Here is a 19,359-nt window from a genome sequence, read left to right as displayed (position 1 = left end):
AGAGAGCCGCGCTCAAGTTCCCCAAGCATTTCAGAGGTCCCCCTCCCCACGGCACAACTTTCCCAAGGCTCCTTCCTCCCTCATGAGCCCAGGAACAGGTTGGAGGTGGAGCGCCTGTGGCTGGACAGAGAGCAGAAGAGGAGGGTGGGGTGCCCGAGGGCTTGCCCAGGGCCCTGTCTCTGCTGTGTTGACGGGTGCCAGCACTGTTTCGGAGATAATGCAGAGTGATGTCGGAGGTGGCAGGGACCACGTCTGCCAGCACAGTCCCGTCCTGACGCCCCCTCCTCCCACCTGATTCTGCACCAGGACGGATCCTGCCCCAGCACCTACCCCCCCACCCCACCGGACCCATCCCTTGGTGGCTGCAGGATGACGTTCCACCAGGAACATTTCCTGCACCAGGTGGAAAGCAGTGAAAGCTGGAGTCACAGGTTTCTCTGGGAAGTGGAAGTCCTTTCCCCTGACCCTCTTTATCTTGTGTTCCCCCGGAGTCCTCCTTCTCTCCCTGCTCTCCTCGGAGCAACTTGTTTCAAAAGGGCTCAGCCCCAGGGGCATGGAGTAGAGTGAGGGCTGCAGGGTTTGAGGTCCAACCCTGGCCTCACTGCCTTTCTGCTGAACAGTTGGAAATAAAGGGAGGTGGGAGGGCACTGCAGGTGCAGAGCCTGAGAGCCCCAGGGCTATGTGGGCATGGGAAGGGGGGCACAGATGTGGTGCCCATCCCACCTCCCTTCCTCCCACCAACCCAGCACACACACACACAGAGCTAGAAAAAGGCGCAGTCGGGAGAGAGCAACAGAAAACCAATGAGCTCAACTCTGAACCCCAGACAGCCAGGCACAATGCCAAGCCTCCTGTCGCGATGAATTCTCTGCCCTCTCTCCACACCAAAACTCCCTGCTCCCAGCCACCCACCTTGGGAATGGGGGCAGCTCATTTCTTGCTATAGGAGAAAAGAAAATGAGATGGGCGGGTAGAAGAAAAAAAAAGAATAAGAAGGGAAAGAGAGCCAGATACTCATTTCCCAGGAAAGCTGGGCCTCAGCCCCACCCCCACGCACTGCCCTCTCTCTGAGTGTCCTTCAGAAAACGGGAGAGGCGTCCACAACCCCTCCGGCCTCACCTGGGTGGGAACGAGGCTGAGGAAAGAGGGAGGCTTGAGGGCAATTGTTTCGGAAAGTTACAAGTAGCTGAAAATAGGGGCTTAGCACGAGCAAGCCTCCTCAACCTTGACTGTAATAAAAACAGATAATGCGTGAGTGAGCTAGGGAGAGCGTGCTGGCAGGGGCTGCAGAGGCCGGCTGGATGCAGACAGTTTAGGATTCAGAGAAGATGCCAAGTGAGTAAACAGCGAATGAAGGATTATCTGGATGGGCCAGGAGCTGTTCCAGCAAGAAATTGGATGGGGACATGTCAGGACCCACAAGCACTCGGACTCCTCACCGGGGAGCGAGGCCTGGCAAGCTACAGGGCCCCTGCCACCCCTTCTCTACCCCTGCTCTCCCTGCAGGGAGCCTGGCCTGGGTAATAACGGTTCACATTTGCTCAGTGCGGCACAGTTTACAAAGTGCCCCAGAGTTTACTGTGCATCTGGAATCAGGCTTTAACCGCAAAAGATGGGGAGAGGGAGACAGACCCTCTGCAGACTCTGGAAATCTACTGAGTCCAGAAGACATCAGGGTCAAAGCCATTCAGGAGGAACAGGGCCAGGTGCCAGCTCTGAGCAGGGAGCCCAAGCTGAAGAGTGTCCAGCCAGAAGTTAGCCCAGAACCTGCCATCCTCCCACCTACCCCATCCCAAGGCTGATGAGCTGCCTGGGCAGTCATGAAAATAATCCCAACCATCAGAGCAGCAGGAGCGCAGGGAAGGAGAGGCTCGGACGCAGGGCCTCTCCAGCAGGAACAGGCAGTGGGGGCAGGATCAGGGACGTGTGATGATTAAGTGCAGGCCTTGACCACCAGTTAATCCTATGAATAATGCATTGTTGTGCCTTGGCCTAAATCAGCATCTTATTGGTATTAATAATATATGGCTGCAAAGAAGTTGGGGTGAGAACAGTGAGCAATATTTTATTTGAGGGTCTCGGAGCACTGAAGGGTTCCTCATGTGGGTGACCAGACCCTACCTCCCAAAGTCACAGGCTCCTCGACAGGCCTGGTCACCTGTCCCACTCTGACACCCTCCCACCCGAGGAAAGCCCCAGGGGCTAGGAGTCTTGCGTCCTAATATTCAGATGATTATCCTGGGGTTTCGGTGGTGCAGAGATACACTTAATCTTTGTCTGCTCGAGAACTCTCAGAGATGCAACGTTATGGAAAGCTGCTCCCAGAGATGTTTGGGAAGGAGGGGCTAACAAGTGGGAATTTGGTCTGCGGGAGTCATGGGTGGAAGGAGACCACTGAGGATCTGAGTCCAGTTGTGCCACCCACTATGTCACTATGACTGTGTGACCTCAGGCAACTAACGCAGTTCTCTGATCCTAAGTCGCCTTGTTAGAAATACAGGCTGGCTGAGATTCCCTATCAGAGGTGCCCGTTCTACCAGATGAAGATTTCATTTGCATCGCAGGTAGGACAGCGCTACTGAGCGCGCAGCCCTGAGCTCTGTCCCTGGTGCTGAACCGCACGCAGGCCCCTGTCCGCGGTGCTGAAACTAGACTCAGTTCTGGGACAGGGCCGTGCTCCAAACTGTCCTTTGCATGGCCCATGGGGAGCAGGACCCGAGGGACTGGAACCCTTTCCGGGACTGCAACACAGTGGTCCCACCTTCCTCCGCCAATTACTCCCCGATAAGCCTTAAACTGAAGCCCGCTAGTGGGGTTTCAGCGACTAACCGACTTTAAGAGCTCCCTTCCCCGCCCACCGGCCCTGGGGTGAGGTCCCCAGTCAGCAGTACACCTTGACATAAAAAGGACCTCCCTGCCATCGTAAGTGCCACATCCCACTCCCTCAAGGGGAGCTTGGCATGCCACCTCCTGGAGGTCGGTGTGGGTACTGCACTCAGAGCAGAAGTGCACAAGGTCCCCAGTGGTGGCACTGGGTGAATGAGGAAGAAGTGGCAGACTTTCCTGGCCCCCACCTCCCCTCCCCCCTCCCTGGGCAATCTGGAGCTTTGAACTTGCAGTGCTGCCCAACACCCATGCTCCACACTGTCCAGCCGTGGCTGGCGGCCTTGGGGCACCATGCCGCCCAGTTCACATCGAAGACTGAGCCCAGGTGGCCAACCTGGGCCAGGTGAAACCCCTTGCTTCCTCCTCCCTTCTTGCAGTTTCATCCCACTGCAGGGCCAGTCCGACCAAGATGAATACGGAGGCCTGTAATGTCCCTTCCCCAGGGCAGAGGCCCCCTACCTCACATCCACCCAAGTAAGAAACTTGCCCGCAGCCTCTCCCTAGAAAAAAGTGGGAGTCAGAGGGGAAGGTGACATCTACGACCCACTTCTGGCCCCTAGCCCCACAGGTGGGGGATCTTCGAGAAGTAGATCTGCTGGTGTGTCTAGGGGCTGCTTGGTATTAGCCTCACTGATTGCAAAGATTCCCTTCTAAAAAAAAAGAGCAAAACAAATAAAACCACCTGAAGACAACACTCAAAATCACAGCTTCTCTGGATCCAGGCAGCGAGAGAAGATAATAGCCTTTAATTACAGTAGATGCTATAGTCAATGTCATTTATTGAGCACTTACTACAGGCAAGACTATGGCAAGAGCTCTGCCAACATTATCTCATTCAGCCTTACAATGCCCTTGGGGAAACATCATGACCAGCATCCTGCAGATGACAAAAGTAGGGCTCAGAGAGGTGAGGTGACCGCTCAGGGAGGCGCAGCCGGTGGCTGCTGAGGCTGGCGTGGGAAACCACATCTGTCTGCCTTTAATGCTGCAGCTCATCTGGATCCACCTGTGCTGGAAGCCTGGCTGCCCCTCCTTTGGTTCCAGGACCACCTACCTCTCCACCATCCTCACATCCTAGCAGACAGCCGCGTGGAGGAAGATGGTGATGCACACATGCCTGCAGCACTTTACAGCCGGAAAGAGGTTGTATAGCCACTGTCCAAACTGACCCTCATGAGACTGAGGGTCTCATTTGATTTTTACAGGAGGAAAACTAAGGCTCAAAGGAATAAGTGGCTTACCCCGTCACACAGGAGTGAAGCCAGAACTCGGATGAAGATGGTGGGACTCCCAGTCCAGTGCCACCTGCCGTCCTCACCAAGGCTGGGGTCCTGGGAGCAAGGCAGGGAGGGGGTTCCAGGGGCCTTCATCTCCAGAGGGGAGTCCTGAGGCCCTGACCTGGGCTGCTCCCCTCCTCCTGCTCCCTAGGGGGCATCAGTGGGTTCAGCTCTAACTTGGAGTCTCGATTTCTCAGTCTAAATGAAATTTTTTTCCAGGCAATTACTTCCTGCTAATTAGGAGGCAAGACTGCCAGTCCCTGGGCCCTGGGCTGACCCCTTTTCTCAACTCACAGGGGTGGTGGGTCGTTGAGGTACAAGGTGGCAGCACCAGCCACAGAAACTGCCTGGCTTGTCCCCATCAGCGGAAGGAGGCCAGGGAACTTTTGAGGGCAGCAGGGGGTGGGGGCTGGTGGAGGGGTAAGAAGTGCTGAAGAACTGGAAGAAGGGAGGCAGGATGTTGGGGAGGGAGGGACCCTGAAGTGGGAGAGCCAGGGAACGAGAGGCTGGAAGGAGACTAGACATGCCATGCAGAGTAAGTGGGAGACCTGGGCTCAGGAGCGGCAGGGGAAGCCAGACGGAGCCAGGGAAATGGGGACACGTGTAGCGTCACAGGAAGGAAAGAGGAGGAACCTCAGGAAGCAGGGAGAGAAGAAGGGGGGAAATTTCCCCTCTGCGTGGGGAGGGGAAGGAAGAAAGCACCCTCTAAAGTAGCCAAGATGACAGAAGTAGAAGAGGCAGAGAGGGGCAGACGCTGGGAGGCCCCATGAAGGGGAAGGAGACAGGAAGGACGAGGGGAAGGAGGAACTGCTGGAGGAAAGCCCTGGGGAGAAGGGGAGCAGAGCAGGGGAGGATGGCTGGAGTGGCAGCTCCCAGGGCCCCAAGAAGGGCTCTCTCTACGTCATTGCCCTTGAGCCTCCCCCAATGTCAGCGCCCAGCCAGTCGGGCCTGCATGCCCTCCTACGCATCCACAGGTACGGGCAGGCATAACGGCAGGCCACCAGCCAGCTCAGGCCCCAGATGCTCCACCTACCCAGGGCAACTGGCCCACCTCTCTTCTTGCCAACCTGCCACCCCCTCCAGTGGGCTGAGCCAGGGGCCCTTCTGGGCCACAGAGCTGCATGGGCAGGATGCTCTGGGACTGTGCGGTCCTGCCTCCCCAATTTATAAAGGAAGGATCAAGGCCCAGAGAGTTAATGGTGCTTTTTCCAAGGTCATGTAGCAAGTGGGTGATGAGGCCAGGTACAGAGGGCTCAGGGACTAAGTCCCGGTGCTGGGTCCTGTTCCCTCCTGGGCAAAGCCAATAACAGAAGGCAAAGACAGGTCTTGGTAGCCAGCACGTCCGTCCCTGATCAGCGTAAGCCTCGTGGAGTACGGGGTGGCAGGTGAAAGGGAACCAGGGGTATCCAGGGGCTGGAAGGGAAGCACAGAAAGTCACCATTTGTGGAGCACTGGGTGGGAGGGTTCCACATGCGTTATAACTGCAAATAGCACTACTGAGCACTTATTAGGTGCCGTGTTCCAGCCACTTACAATGTTACCTGCAGGATCTCATATATTCATTCCCTACAATATCCCTGCAAAGTATGCATTACTGTTATTCCCTTAGAGGGAAGAAACTGATTCTCAGGGGTGACTGGCCAAGCCCACAAGCTAGCCAGTGCCCCGGTTCTAACTCGGGTGGCTGGCCATGGCCCTGGGGACCCCTCTGCCCTGGCATCATGGAATGATGCTCAAACCCTGGGCTTCCCAAGATCCCAGCCCAGCGGTGGTGGATCCAGGCCCCGGATGCCAATTTGGTTGCAATCCTGTGTTGCAGGGGCCTCTTGTGGCTTTAAAGGGGCAGCACCGTGAGGTCCTAGACTTGAACAAGCCCTGTCTTGAGGTGCTGGGGCCTGGGTTCTAGTCTTGGCTCTGCCACTAACTTACTGCGAGACTTTGGGCAGCTCATTCGCCCTCCTTGAACTTGGTACTCCCACCTGCATCATCAAAGGGGAGGACCAGCTCGTAAGAGCTAGTACGAGTGTGGTGCCAACTGACAGGCTCAGTTCTAGGCGGTTCACATACATTAACTCATCAAACCCTCCCAGCCACCCTGTGAAGTAGGTGCTATTATTGTCTCCGTTTTACAGTGGGGAAACACGTCAGTGAAAGGTGAATTAACTTGACCAGCGTCACAAAGCTGATTGATGCATGGCAGGTCTGGGGTTTGAACCCCGTTATTTTCAGCCTAGAGCCCCTGCCCTGGCTGTCACTCCACATTATTTCCCTAATGACTCTCTCAGTCCCTACTTGGTACTCTAGAGAGGCCTGCCTATGTCCCTGTGCACAGACATACATGCCATCATGTTTCCACAGGAGAAGCACACACCACCATGTGTGTGCATGGCATGACATGTTTGCTTCCACACTTGCTCCTGTGCTTTCACGTAATTGCTGTCTGGAACAGCCATGCTGGGTCATACATTCCCAGGAGCGTCCAGCACCAGGACCGGGTCAGCCCCAGCAGGTCCACATGCACACACGCACGTCCCCCCGTTCTGGGCACTGGCTGGTGCTCGGGGGCCGTGCCACGCCTCAGCACACGGCCACGTGGCAGTGACGTGGGTCACCACACCCCTTCTCGTCTGCCCCCCACTAGTGCCTGGTGACTCACATGCCACATCTCGCACCTGCCGGCACCCCCCGCCCCGCGCCGCCTTCCTCGCGCCTCGCCCCTAACAGAAGGGGGCACCTTCTCCAGGAAGGAAGCAGGCACACGCCTAGCGCCCACGGCCTGAAGATGCCAGCCAGCTGGGTGCTACAGAGGGAGACGGAGGCATCGGCCAGAGGCTCTGGGGGCCCTGGTCCTCCGCTTCTGCCAGAGACTGAGCCCTCTCTTAGGTCTGAGTGCCAGAGTGGAGTTCTCAGTAGAGAACACCCCCCTTTATCATCGCCACATATGGGGCCAGATGGGGGACCTGGGGACCTCTGACCATCCTTCTCAAGAGAGACTGGGGAGGCTGTGAGGGCTTCTCTGGCCAAGTTATTGCCGCACCCCCACCACCCCATCCCTGGTCCCTGCTCTCTCCTCCCCCTGCCCAAGCATCTTGGAGTTCTGGGTATTTTTAGGCCTCAGCTGACAGGCTGTGAAATCGCTCCCTTCGCACCTCCCCAACCAGGCGGGGGCTGGAGAAGGAGGGATGGGGCTGGGGGGGCACACAGCCAATTCATCAGGCTCCTCCGGGGCTGGCAGGTGCCAAGCAGGGGGTGAGGGACGCCTGCCCTGAGTGAGAGGGTCCTTCCACGGTACCTGGAGGGAGGAGACAGGGTGGGAAGAGAGCTCCACCCCACTCCAGGGACCTGAGAACAAAGGGTGCAGGGGACATCTTGAGCACTGAGGGAGGCACTAGGCACCCCCTCCGAGTCCAGCTCTGCCGCCAGTACCAATTTCCGGTGCTCTCTTCCAAGTGATGGGTTGAGAGACAGGCTGGCCTGGATCCTAGTGGGATAAGGGGGGCACCAGGCAGTGTGGACCAGTGGTTAAAACCTAGGTTTTGGAGTGAGGCGGACCTGAATTCATCCCTGTTGTACTGAGTGACATGGTGAGACACTCCACCTCTCTGGGCGCCTCAGTGTCCTCACCTGCACCACAGTGATAATGATATCTCCCTGACAGGACGGATGTGAAGATCCAATGGAGTGATGTACACGAGAGGAACACTGAGGCCCGGGGACCCACCAGGCACCGCCAGGAGATGCTCCTTCGCCACTTCTGGCGACCTGCACGTCGTCCAGACCTCCCCTTCCCCGGCTGCTTCCTTTACTGCGAAGTGGCCTGCAGTTCATCCTGGCGTCAGGCTCTCTGGTGCTCCCTTGACTCTGCCCCCGAGGGGGACAAATCCCCAGCTAAGGTGGGTAGGCAGTGTCAGGGCCCCCCGCGCCCCGCCTTCCTGCTACAGGGGACACATGAGCACCGTTGGTGCACACCGACCCAAACACCAACAGGTGAGTGTGCCATCAGCGCTGAGGTGTGAGGTGTTTACCCAGGGCAACCCCCTGGGGAAGTGAGAAGACATACCCATGCCCTGATGTGAGTGGGCCACTGTGTCAGGGGCCATGGGCACAGAGGGGCGGGGGGTCCATCTAGTTGCCCTGGAAACAGGTTGGCTCTGGAACTTGGGCCTGGCAGCTGGAGTGAGCCATGTGGCTCTTCCAGGGCCTGGCCCTGATGATGTCCACTGCGAGAGGCGGGGTAACAGATCCCAACCTCAGAAGCAGTAACTGGGTCCACTGGACCCTGGGCCTGCCTTCTGCACCCCTCCCTAGAAGGCTTTTTCTGATACTCCAGCTCTCCAGGGGAGCCCCCTGGGTGTCCATTCACACCCATCTGTACCAGGCTGCCCCCCTGACTGCCCACTACCCCCTTCGAAGGGCAGGGCCCCTGAGCAGCAGGACGCTGCAGACCTGGGGCGGGAGCCGCGGGCTCGGCTCTGCGCGGGTGAGAGGCCCTCCACTCTGCCACAGCACTCATGGTCTCCTGAGAGAGCAGCTGGAAAGCCGTCCACGGCTCTCCATTGCCCCGTTTTTGAAATCCAGCTTTTCTGTTTCAGAATGCCAGGCCCTTCATCGTGGGGCCGATCCTCCCTCTCCCAGGCCCTCACTCCCACAGCCACCCCCAAAGGTCCCCTGCAGCCATGCTCAAACACTCACTGCCGCCGCCTGGCCGAGACTCATCACATCCACGGGCCATTGCCTGTGCTGTCTCCACCATACCGAACGCCTAGCCCCTGCTTGCTCACAGGGCAAGCTCGTATTCTTCCTTCAACACCCCAGGCCCTGGACCCGAAGCTCACTCTCGGGCCTGGCAGTGCGGCTGGAATCTCACACGGCTTCTAACTGCAAGGCCCCCTCCAGCTGGACCCTGCCTAGGTGAAGCCCTCCCCGCTCCTCCTCCTCCTCCGCTGGGGCCGAAGCCAGGCCCGCCCTTCTCGGAGCTTCCGGAACCCACATCCCACACATCAATCACTCGGTTCAGGATAATGCCGATAACAGCTGCCGTTGGTTGAGTGTTTACTACGTGCTGGGCCCTCTGCTAACGATGTTTCCTGCCTCATCCTCCAGCCCTATGGGAGGTAACAACCATGATGATACCCACTTCCCAGGAGGAAACTGAGGCAAGAGTGGTATAGTCACTTGCTTCAAAGACACAGCAGCAAAAGCCCCTGCCAGGGGTTTGAGCGGACCGCTGTTTGACCCCAGAGACCTGGCTGAAGCAAGCCGACTTCTGCCATGCAGGCGTATGTGCTTAGCACATATTGAGCGCTCCACAAGGAAGAACCCCCTATTATTGCACTCTGTGATTATTGGGGCGGGGGGACAGGGCATGTAGAGCGGCCAAAGAGGACTTCCTTACCTGGCACCCCTTATAAAGCATGAAGCCCCCACTCCTGGAAGAAGGAAGTGAGGGCTCAGAAGAGCCCTGAGTGGCCGTGGGGGTCAGGATGGCAAACAGGTGTGCAGCCCCAATATCCAGACCCAGTGGACCTGGGGAACCAGGGGGTGCTGGCACGAGCAAATGCTGGAAAGGGCCAGAGGGGCCCAGTTGGGCAGAGTGAGAGCCGGCCCTCTGTGTGCTGACTGAGCTGGCCACCACTCTCGGCCCCGCTGACACCACCCTGTGGTAATGAGACGGATCCAATTTGTACCCACGGCCCCGCCGGGAGCAGCTGCCGCGGCAGGGTTTGAAGTAATTTAATTGGACATATTAGCCACACGGCTCTCTCCTCCGCTCCCCTCGTGCAGGGCCTCACGCAGGCACTCTCGTGGCCTCCCACGCCCCACGCCAGCCTTCCCTGTCTGGGGGCAGGGTGCGGGCTGCACCAGCTGGCCCCACGAGACCCTCCCCTTCTAGGACTGACCCCTTGGCGCGCCTTCTGCTTCATTCCTGGGGCTTCTGGGAATCCAGACCCAGAGGGCAGGCTGGGCTCCGCGGGCTCCAAGTTCCTCCCTTTCTCGGATGCAGGTGGCCACCACGGAGCCTCTGGGGCCACAGCTCTGACCATCCCTCCAGTATCCTCTGATGGGCTGAACAGAACGGGACACTCCCTCTTCTCCCCCAGCCGGCCTAAAAGCCCCCAGCTCCCTGCACTCCACGAAGGGCCCTGGAGCAGCAGGGCCACCAAGATGAGTTGTGGGGGGGGGGGGACGAGGAGGGCAGTCCTTCTCTCAGAGCTCTGATGGAGGGGCGTGTACAAACACACAGAGAATCAGACTCAGACACGAGCACGCACACACATGCCGACTGACCCACATGCTGTTGTGGAAATGCCCGTATCCATGCCCACCGAAGTGCCAACGCTGCATCCATACTCCTGCGTGCGTGCCGCACAGCCGGGAGGCCATGCTCCCCAAAGGTGGAGGCCTCTGAGGCAGCCAAGCTGGCGGGTGGGAGGGTGGGGCAGGGGGCAGGTGGGGCCCCTGGAGGGCACAGGCCCCGCCTAGCTGGGGACAGGGGCCCAGGGCTGGGGAAGTGCTTCCCATCACAGCTCCCTGCGCACCTCCACAACCTCACTACGAACACTCAGCTGCTGTTTACAGCCGGCACGGCACTCAGATGAGCACGGCTGTGAAGGTGGCCTGTCCAGCCGCCACCTGCACCTCGCCACATGCAGGTACCCAGCACAGTGCTTTTCCCCACCGGCCCCACGATACGAGTGGGCTCCCAGTCCAGCCCCACAGGCGACACACCTTCCCAAGTGGCCCTACCAGGTGGAGGCTGCAGAGCCCCCTGGAGAAGGCCTGACGGGCCAGCCTGCGTTCCAGCCCACTGGGTCCAGAATTCCGGGCGCCAGCTCTGGGCGCCATCCAGCCCCTTCCACAGGTCCCATGCCGTCTGCCAACGCTGTTCCAGGCCTGGGGGAATTCTGCTGGGTGAGACCAACGCCCTGTCCTCCGGACACGAATTGGACAGGGCCCAGCAACGCTGCTGCCCCCGTGGCCTGCAAGGTCAGCGACTTCCATGTCCATGGAACTGGCACAGTCCGCCTGGCACCCTTGGCTGGGGTTCCCTGGCAAGGAAGGCAGGTACTGGGCCGGGGCTGGCACAGGCTGGCCCTGGCACCTTGCCAGACCAGTGACTGCCCCAATGGAGAGTGCTGACCTTACCAGCTGCACACGCCACCTGTGGGGCCCTGTCCGAGGGTCAGGGGGCTCCTCCACGCTGGGCTGTCTGTGCCCACATGGGGGGCCCCGGTGCCCCTGAGGAGGCTGTGCAGTCAACTCCGCTTCCGGCCAAGAACCCTGCTCGGGGCTCTTGGGGGTCTCCCACCCTCCACCAGGCCCCTCACCACTCCTCTCCCTGCTGTTCCGGCCTCACTCCCCCGTGGGAAGCAGTTATTGAAAACGGTCCATCAGACTCAATAAGGATTCAAAGTCCCTGAGAGAGCAGGGGTGGGCAGGGAGTGGGAGCGGGGAGAGGGAGGCGGAGCCACGCACTCCTCTCTGCCTTTCCCTAAAGACCTCCTGCAACAGCAGGGCCAGAGGCGGAGAGGGGGACAGCCACCACTGACGCTCCACGTTGCCTTCCACGTCCCTCGGGCCTGAGCTTGGGGTCAGCAAGGGGCCGGTCCCGGCTTTCCAGAGCCTGTCTTTGCTCACCTGACACCCACATGTTCCTGTGCCTTCCAGCTGTCCCTCACCTGTCACCTGCCGGCCTGTGTGCTCCCGCCCCAATCCAGCCTAGTCTTGCCCCTCTTCCCCAACTAGCAGGGGCTCTGAGGCTACCTCCCCACCCCACCCCACCATCCCACAGTCCCTGAGCACCCAGCCCATGGGTCAAGCTGTCCCCACAAGGCCGTGGAACAGCATGAACCAAGGCCAAGGGGGCTCCTGTTTCCATGGCAAACACTACAGCCTGGAAGCACTGGCTACCCTGACCTAAGTCCCACAGGCCAGTCCTGCTGCCCCGAGTCTCAAACCTGCTCTGCCTCGGGTGCCCCTCTAGGCCTTGGCCTGTTGGGAGATCATGTGATCTTCAGTCCTAGACTCTGACCTGAGCCCAGAGGGAGGCCAGGGAGGCCTGGGTCAGTGCAGAAGGGGCAGGTGAGGGGCGGGTAGATGAAGGTAAAGCAGAGTCTGTCAGTGGAATGGTTCAACGGAGGCAGGCAGGCGGTCCTGCTTGGACCACCCCACACCCCAGCCTGGGCCCCAACCCTGATGGCCCTCAGAGCACACCCCGATCTGCAGTCAGTGCCCCTAACTGGTGCCCACAGGATGCCCAGTGGCCTGGGTGATCTTGTGGATCCTTCTGCCTTCAGAGAGGAGACCCGCCATGCCCAGGCCCAGGCGGCGTGGCCCCATACTCCCTAGGAATGACCCGCCTGGCAGAGCTGCCCCAGGGAGCAGAGCCCGCTAACAGGTGGAACAGACGAGACCCCAAGCACTGCTGCCCCAGGGACAGGCTCGGGGCAGGGCAGACCACCCTGAGGACCTGACCGCTCTGCCCACACCGCCCTACAGGCCCAGACTTCCCCTCCCTGGCCCCAATAGCTCACTCACTGCAAGGTCACCTCTCCCTCCCTCCTCCCTGCTGCCATCCTGCCTGCCCACTGCAACGCTGACCCCTGCAGGCCTGCTGAGGTCCTGCCTGGCCTGGGGACAGGCATCTGAGGGACACAGGAAGGCCTGGCCAGGCCAGCCTGTGAATGAACGGAAGAAAGCTGAGCACCGGGAGAAGGCCACATGCCCAGGGAAGGCGGCAGAGGTGAGTCTGCAGGCACAGCTGGGGAAGGCCGGGCCGAGTACAGAGCAGAAGCTGATGGGAGTCTTTGTTCTTCACTGGGCTCCGGCTTTTCCCCACAGTCCCTTGCTTCAGCCTTGATAGATCTGGGAGAGAACTGCCTGGGCGCCAGGGCCCCACGTGGGCAGGGAACCGAGTCTCTCCTGTTGAGTAAGGATCTTTGCAGTAGGCTACTAAGCCCTATGGAGACATGCTAAGTGAGTGGGCTGTGAAGGTGGAGGGTGGGGGCACTACAGGGACCCTCTGGAACCAGCTTAGGACATGGGGGGACAGGAGAGGACAGGAGATCAATAAAAAATGTTAAAGGCTTGGGCCGCAGGTGTTCCGGGAGTGGGATGGAGGGACGAGGATGTAGAAGGTACTGGCCCCTGGGGGACCAGAGAGACTGAATCACACAGGAACTAATCTGTGTATCTTTCCCACCTGGTGCCAGCCGAAGGAAAGATGGGGGAATAGAAGTGGGGTACACAGAGCCCTGGCTGGGGGAACAGAGTCTGGGGGGCCTGGGGTGAGCTGGGGGGCAAGGGGAAGTCTAGCCTGGAACTGTAGGGGTTATAGGAGGTAGGCAGGAAAGCTGGGGGCACAGAGGCCAGAGTGAGGTGTCTGGTCCCACAGAGATCCCCAGGGCTAAGAGAAAAAGCAGACTCTGCCATCTGCAGGCTATGACCGACCCCACCTAGCCCAGTGCCCACACCAGAGAGAAGGAGACCTCAGGCCGGCCTGTTTCCCAGGGCTGCCCCTGCCACAGTGCTGGTGGGCCCTGCAGCTGCAGCGGGAATGTCCACCCCAGACACAGAGGCCCGTGTGCAGAGGGGGGAGAGGGAAAGGTCCAGGCCTTTTGCCTAGCAGATGCCAAAAAGGTAAAGTTGGCCTCTGCGCACAAGGCAGAGGTGCCAGGCCTGGGATGGAAGAGGAGGGTCGGAGGGGGGACGAGGGCACGGCCCAGACCACTGACCTAACAGGAGAGGGGAGGCTGCCGGACTGGCCAGGCAGGGGGAGGGGAGAGTCCTTCCTGCATCCGCCCCTCCACCCTCATACCCCAGAGCTGGTCTCTGAACTAAGCTATTGGCTTCTGAGAGGGTGACCCAAAGCAGGAGAATGCCTCTGCCCTTGGTCCAAGTGCTGGCAGCTGGAAGCCACTTGGGGGAAGATACCAGGGCAGGCAACCCAGGTCCAGACAGGTGAAGGGAGGAATCTTCAAAGGCAGTGGCCCTTCAGCCATCACCTACAGGATGTGCATAGATGGGAATGAGGTTCCAGAGACGGAGACGGAGTGTCTTTCACGGTTAGACCGCGGACTGAGTGAGTGCAATGCCTGGCACCAGTAGGTGTCCCTACTTGGATTCAGCTGCAATGACTTGATGGGGGTGAGAGCTGACTCTTCAGGAGGCAAACACAGGCTGAGACTGCCCCTCAGGGAAACAGCAAAGCGGGGCTGGAGCCAGAGCAGGCAAAGCAGACGCTCACTGAACTGCCCTCAAAAGCTTTGGGGCTCCAGGTCCCTTCTGTTGAGGGTCTTAGAGCTGTTCCCTCCCCATCCCCCAAAGACACCCCCCCAGGACATTGGCGTCAGTAACCCCAGAGACTCTCATCCAGGAGCAAGTCCTCGGGCTGGGTGTTGTGCTTTCAGCATCAGAGAGAAACCCAGGGACTGAGACCCCGCTGCCGCTGCCGCTGCCGGAACTGGCAGCTTGGGAGCGCTGGGCCCGGGGCGGGGCACCCCAGGAGGGGCCTGAGACCAGCCTGGGCAGGAGCTGCAGGGGACCTGCCTACAGGTGGGCACTGCGTGAGGAGGCGCCAGGAGCTGAAGAGGAGATGGCACAGCAATCGCCCAAGGCAGGCAGGAACGTTCCTGGCTTGGCTTCCAGGATGCCGAGCAGACGTGGGCTCCGGGCCACTCCCCGGGCTCCAGCTCGGGAGAAATGCAAAGGAGCGCGGCCCCTCCCCCTCCCTCCCCCTCCCTCCCCCGGCAGGACTGGAGTGAGTTTGGGGTTCTTGGCTTCCTCCCTCCCCAAGCCAAGGAGATCATTCCCTTGGCACCTCCATACTCCTCGATCTCATCAATCTCGGCTCTCTTTCCCTTCAGGTACTCCTGCCATCCTCAACGCTCCAGCGGTCCCTCCCCCCAGCCCCCTCCCCTGCTGCTGCACCAGATTCCCGCTTGCCCCCGGTACCCTCTCAATTCACAGTTGGCAACGCCGATGTCACTCCGCTCCCCAATGCCCGCAACCTTAGTCAGGAGCTTCCCGGGATCCTTGTCCTGGGGTCTCCCAGCGCTGGCACCTCCCCTTTCTGGGCACTGGAGCTGGGGACCCGGGGATGCCTGAGGGCACTGCCCGGCTCCCGCGGGGGCAGCAGCTCCTCGCTCCGCCACACACGTTGTCCTTGGGCTGCTGGGGTTGGCAAAAGGCGGGGGGGGGGAGGTCCTTGTGGGGACACTGCGAAGCTGGCGCCGGGCATCCAGCCTGGCAGTGCTCAGACTTCGGGATCCGGGGTCCGAGCCGCTGGCGCTCAAGCCCGCGCCCCGGGGCTGGGATGACCCTGCGGGGAAGTCTGCGCGGCTCCAGCGGCCCTGGGCTGGGGCTCCGAGACGCCGCCCGCGCTGCCGCCGTCCTGCCCGCCGGCGCGGGGCGCCCCAGCCGCGCGGGGCCGCGCTTACCTGGGCTGGCCGCCTCCGGGTCCCGGTACATGGTCCCCTCGTTGCCGGCTCCCTCCCGGCTCCTCAGAGCCGCCCCTGGCCGCGCGCTGCTCCGCCGCCGCTGCAGGGCATGGGGCCGGGCGACCCCCGGGGGCGGGTCCGAGGGCGGGGGCCGCGCGGGCTGCGCCGAGCCGCGGAGCTGGGGAGCGGGGGCCGCCCGCCAGCCCTCCCGCCCGCCCGCCGAGCACGCCGCCGCCGCCGCCGAGCCGCGCCGAGCCTCCTCCCTCCGGCCCGCGCGCCGCGAGTGCGCGCCGGAGCGCGTGTGAGCGTGTGTGTGTGAGTGTGTGTGTACGAGGCCGTGCGTATGTGTGTGTGAGCGCGTGTGTGAGCGCGTGTGTGAGCGCGCCCGGGGCACCGCCGGCGCCGCCCGCCCGCTGCTGCCCGCTGCCGGCCGCCCGCCGCACTGCAGCCCGCGCCCTGCGCTGCCCAGAGCCGCCCGAGGGCACTGCCGCCGCCCCGCGCCCCTCCCTCCCTCACCCCGCGGTGCGGACCCAGGGCCCTCCCGCTGGGTTCCTGGAGCCTGAGAGTCCCGCCGCACTGCGCGACCCACTCTGCCAGTGCGCTCCTGCAGGCAGCGGCTTCGAACCTGCCAGAACCGCGAAGCCGGCCACCTCCTCCGAAGTGCTCTTTGACTCCGCTCCAAGAGGCGTGAAAATCCCATCCAGGTTTTCCACTTGGTGGCGGCTCGAGGGCGTCAGCTCGGGACTCCGCTACGCCACAGTCGCGAGAGACGGGCTGGTGTATGCAAAAACCAGGAGTGGAGTTTCTTGCCAGGCTGAGCCGGATCCGCCACTTTGGCCATTCCCTAAGCTTGCACACAGACGGAACCGAAAAGTCTAGGATCGTCGCCCTTGGTGGAGGACTAGGCCAAGTGACCCTCCCCATTTAACCCAGTTCCACAAAAGAAAACAGGCTTACAGCCTGTGCCCATCCCTCTCCCGCACAACCCCTCCACTACCCACCCCTCCTTTTCCTTGACCTTGCTTCAGTGGGTAGGAAGGAAATCCCTCCTTGTCCTCCCAATCCTGGGGCTCTCTTAGCCCTCTCTGCCCCTCTGTCAGGTCAGCTCAGTCAAAATCTGGTGAACCCTAGTTCTTCCTTCTGCAGAATCGGAATCATACCGTTATGTGGCAGAGAAGGGCCCCTCTCCCCAAGCATTCGAAGGGCCTGGAACCAAACCATTGGTGGTTTCAGGTACAGAGACCTCCCTGCACACACCTACGTACCTAATGAACACCACCGCCACCATCATCAGCCCCACCCCCAACACACAGACACACAAGCACACTCCCACACAAGGAGACGCGGACACTGAGGGGTCACACAGCACAGAGCCTGCTCCCATCCTGAACTAAAGGGGGTTGGCAGGAAGGCATAACCCAGGCCTGCTGCAGCTCCCTGTCCCCTCCGCCCTGAGAATGCAGTTCACAGGCGACCCAGGCTTTCCAGAGTCAAGGGCTCCTACTCCTATCCTGAGAAATTCACCTAATTTTATACTGCACAGTTCATACCCAGCCACACCTCCACCTTCCCACAGTGCAGTGGGCAGGGGAAGCCAGCACCCACAGGGACAGACCTCTGTCTCCAGTCTCCCTCAACACACACGTACACACGCACCACCCCCTTGAACTCACGTAGAGCCTCTCACACACACATCTCCACCCACAGGTTTCCGGTTGAGAAACAGATAAAGAAATCCCCCCCCAAGCAAACCTTCAGGAAGACTGTTCCGGTGGAGAACAGATTTCCTTGGATTGAATGTTCTAATTAAAAATGCAAGGATAAAAGGCATTTGTAGGTTTTAGCTCACAATTCTTCAGTGGCCATTCATCTCAGCCCTTCATCCCCTGGTCAAGGGCCACTGTGTTTCATATACCCACATGCAGCCAAGTATCTATACACCCGCTTTTGGCAAATCCCAGAAAGCCAAGCCAACAGATTGGGACCTCAGGGTCTCTAGCTTGGCTTGTTCCCACTTCCTCCCTCGGCTGCCTCCCACTGCCTTAGCAAAGAGCAAACAGTGCACCCCCCCACCCTACCCCCCACCCCATCAACGGGCCCTGCACAGAACTGTTCCCTTTTCAGAAATCGCCCCACCCATCAACCTGAGAGTCAGAGGGGGACAGCTGAATTCACCACTGCAACTCAACAAATCTTCATACACATCTAGAATCACGGAGTTTTTCAGAGGTGGTGGGGGAGTGGACATCTGAGAGATGACCCGGGCCCCAGCTCAGGTGACTGATGGCAAAGATAAGGCATGCGGAGGGGGAAGGAATTGATCCGGGGAGTAAAAGGCCCCAGAGCTAACAGCCCAGGGAGCTGATGGGAGAGCCAGGAGTGGAACCCTTGGTCCTGACGCCCAGACTCAGGTCACTGCGAGCTTCCCAAGAAGGCCCATGGCTGCTCACATCTGAGAACTTGCAGCCTATCCCTTACAGAAATAAAAACCCCAGTCTTGTTCACTCTCTGCGGTTATTAGACAACCCTGGTACCAGAATATCAGAACTGGAGCATCCAAGTCCCGGGAGACTGTTATGGAAACTGAGGCTCTGGAGCACTGGAAACCTTTTTATATCCTGCCTACGTCACTGACAGAGTGAAGCTTTGAAGACACCCTTTCTCTGGGCCTCAATCACTTTGTCTAGAGGACGCGGACTCATGGGAAGAGGCAAGGATACAGATTTGTGTAGTTCTGTCATTCACAGCTTCATGACCCTCGGCAGACTACGTGACATCTCTGGGCCCCTGTTTCCTCATCTATACAATGGAGATAACAGTAGCATCTATTTCCCTCTACTGTTATAAAGATTAAATGAGATGATACAATTAAAGCACTTAAAATGCTATATGGAACATAGCACTTATTGACAGATACTGAATGCCATTACTGTTATTTGTTTATCCTTAAGAGAGACACCCTATATGCCCCATTTCCATGTTTTGCTTGTCAAGAAAGTTCTTCCAGATGTCTAACCTCAAACCATCCCGCTGCATTTAAAAGCTACTCTCTTCTGCTGGAGCATCAGTGAGAGCCAAGCCAACTGTGAGTTCCTGTTTTCGGAGCACTCAGACGACTTTGGAGGACTGGGCACTGGCAGGAAATGAGGTGTAGGAGTGAGCAGGTCCTCTGAGAAAGATCAGAGGGTGCAAATCACCCCTCTTCTGCCTCTGGTCCTGTCCCTTGCAGGAGAGGGCCTGGGCCTTCGGTGTTCTGCCTCTCTCTGCCGCGCCCCCCAGAGAGGCCCTCTCATCTCGTGGTACTGCTGGCCCCTGTGTCCTAGGTACCATGACGTGCCAGGAAATGCCTGCAGCACCTGGCTCACCACGGACTCTCACTGCGTCCTGTGGACCCTCAGGCCTGTTTCCAATCTGCTACTGTCATCAGGGCCCAGGTAGCCTGGGTCGGCTTCGGGAGAAATTCAAAGCTGGAAGGGACATCTTGTCCCTCGGGAGAGACGCCAGGCCTGCGCTCCTGTAAACAGGGTCCCTGAGGACGCCTGGCGCTGTTGCTAGGCCACGGCTGGGAGGCAGCGCTCCTGGGTTCCCCTCTGGCCTCTACCTGGCACGGTCTCCTGTGCTGCCATCCCATGCGGCTCCTGCCCCCTCCCAGCCCATCCCTTTGGCCATGGCTGAATTATTAATATAATTGCTGAGGAAGCTGTTTGTGAGGCTCACGTGACAGAACAAACACACCTCTCTCCTTGCCGCCGTCCATG

The 19,359-nt window shown here is 59.7% G+C and overlaps 1 protein-coding gene across 7 annotated transcripts in view; it reads right to left on the bottom strand.

Moving 5' to 3' along the window:
* Window positions 1–15,851, bottom strand: part of SYT7 (synaptotagmin 7) — a 56,674-nt gene extending 40,823 nt beyond the window's left edge. For all 7 annotated transcript variants that reach the window (XM_037137746.2, XM_037137749.2, XM_053659223.1 and 4 more), the window contains exon 1: window positions 15,602–15,851. In XM_037137746.2, the coding sequence (XP_036993641.2) occupies window positions 15,602–15,632 (31 nt within the window). In that variant the 5' untranslated portion in view covers window positions 15,633–15,851. The remainder of the gene's footprint in view (window positions 1–15,601) is intronic.
* Between the last annotated feature and the right edge of the window lie 3,508 nt (window positions 15,852–19,359).

This window comes from Artibeus jamaicensis, unplaced genomic scaffold, assembly GCF_021234435.1.
Source record: "Artibeus jamaicensis isolate MK-2021 breed Jamaican fruit bat unplaced genomic scaffold, CSHL_Jam_final scaffold_614, whole genome shotgun sequence".
Lineage (NCBI taxonomy): Eukaryota > Metazoa > Chordata > Mammalia > Chiroptera > Phyllostomidae > Artibeus > Artibeus jamaicensis.
Note: the sequence above shows the minus strand (reverse complement) of the source record. Positions and strands in the feature narration are given on the sequence as shown.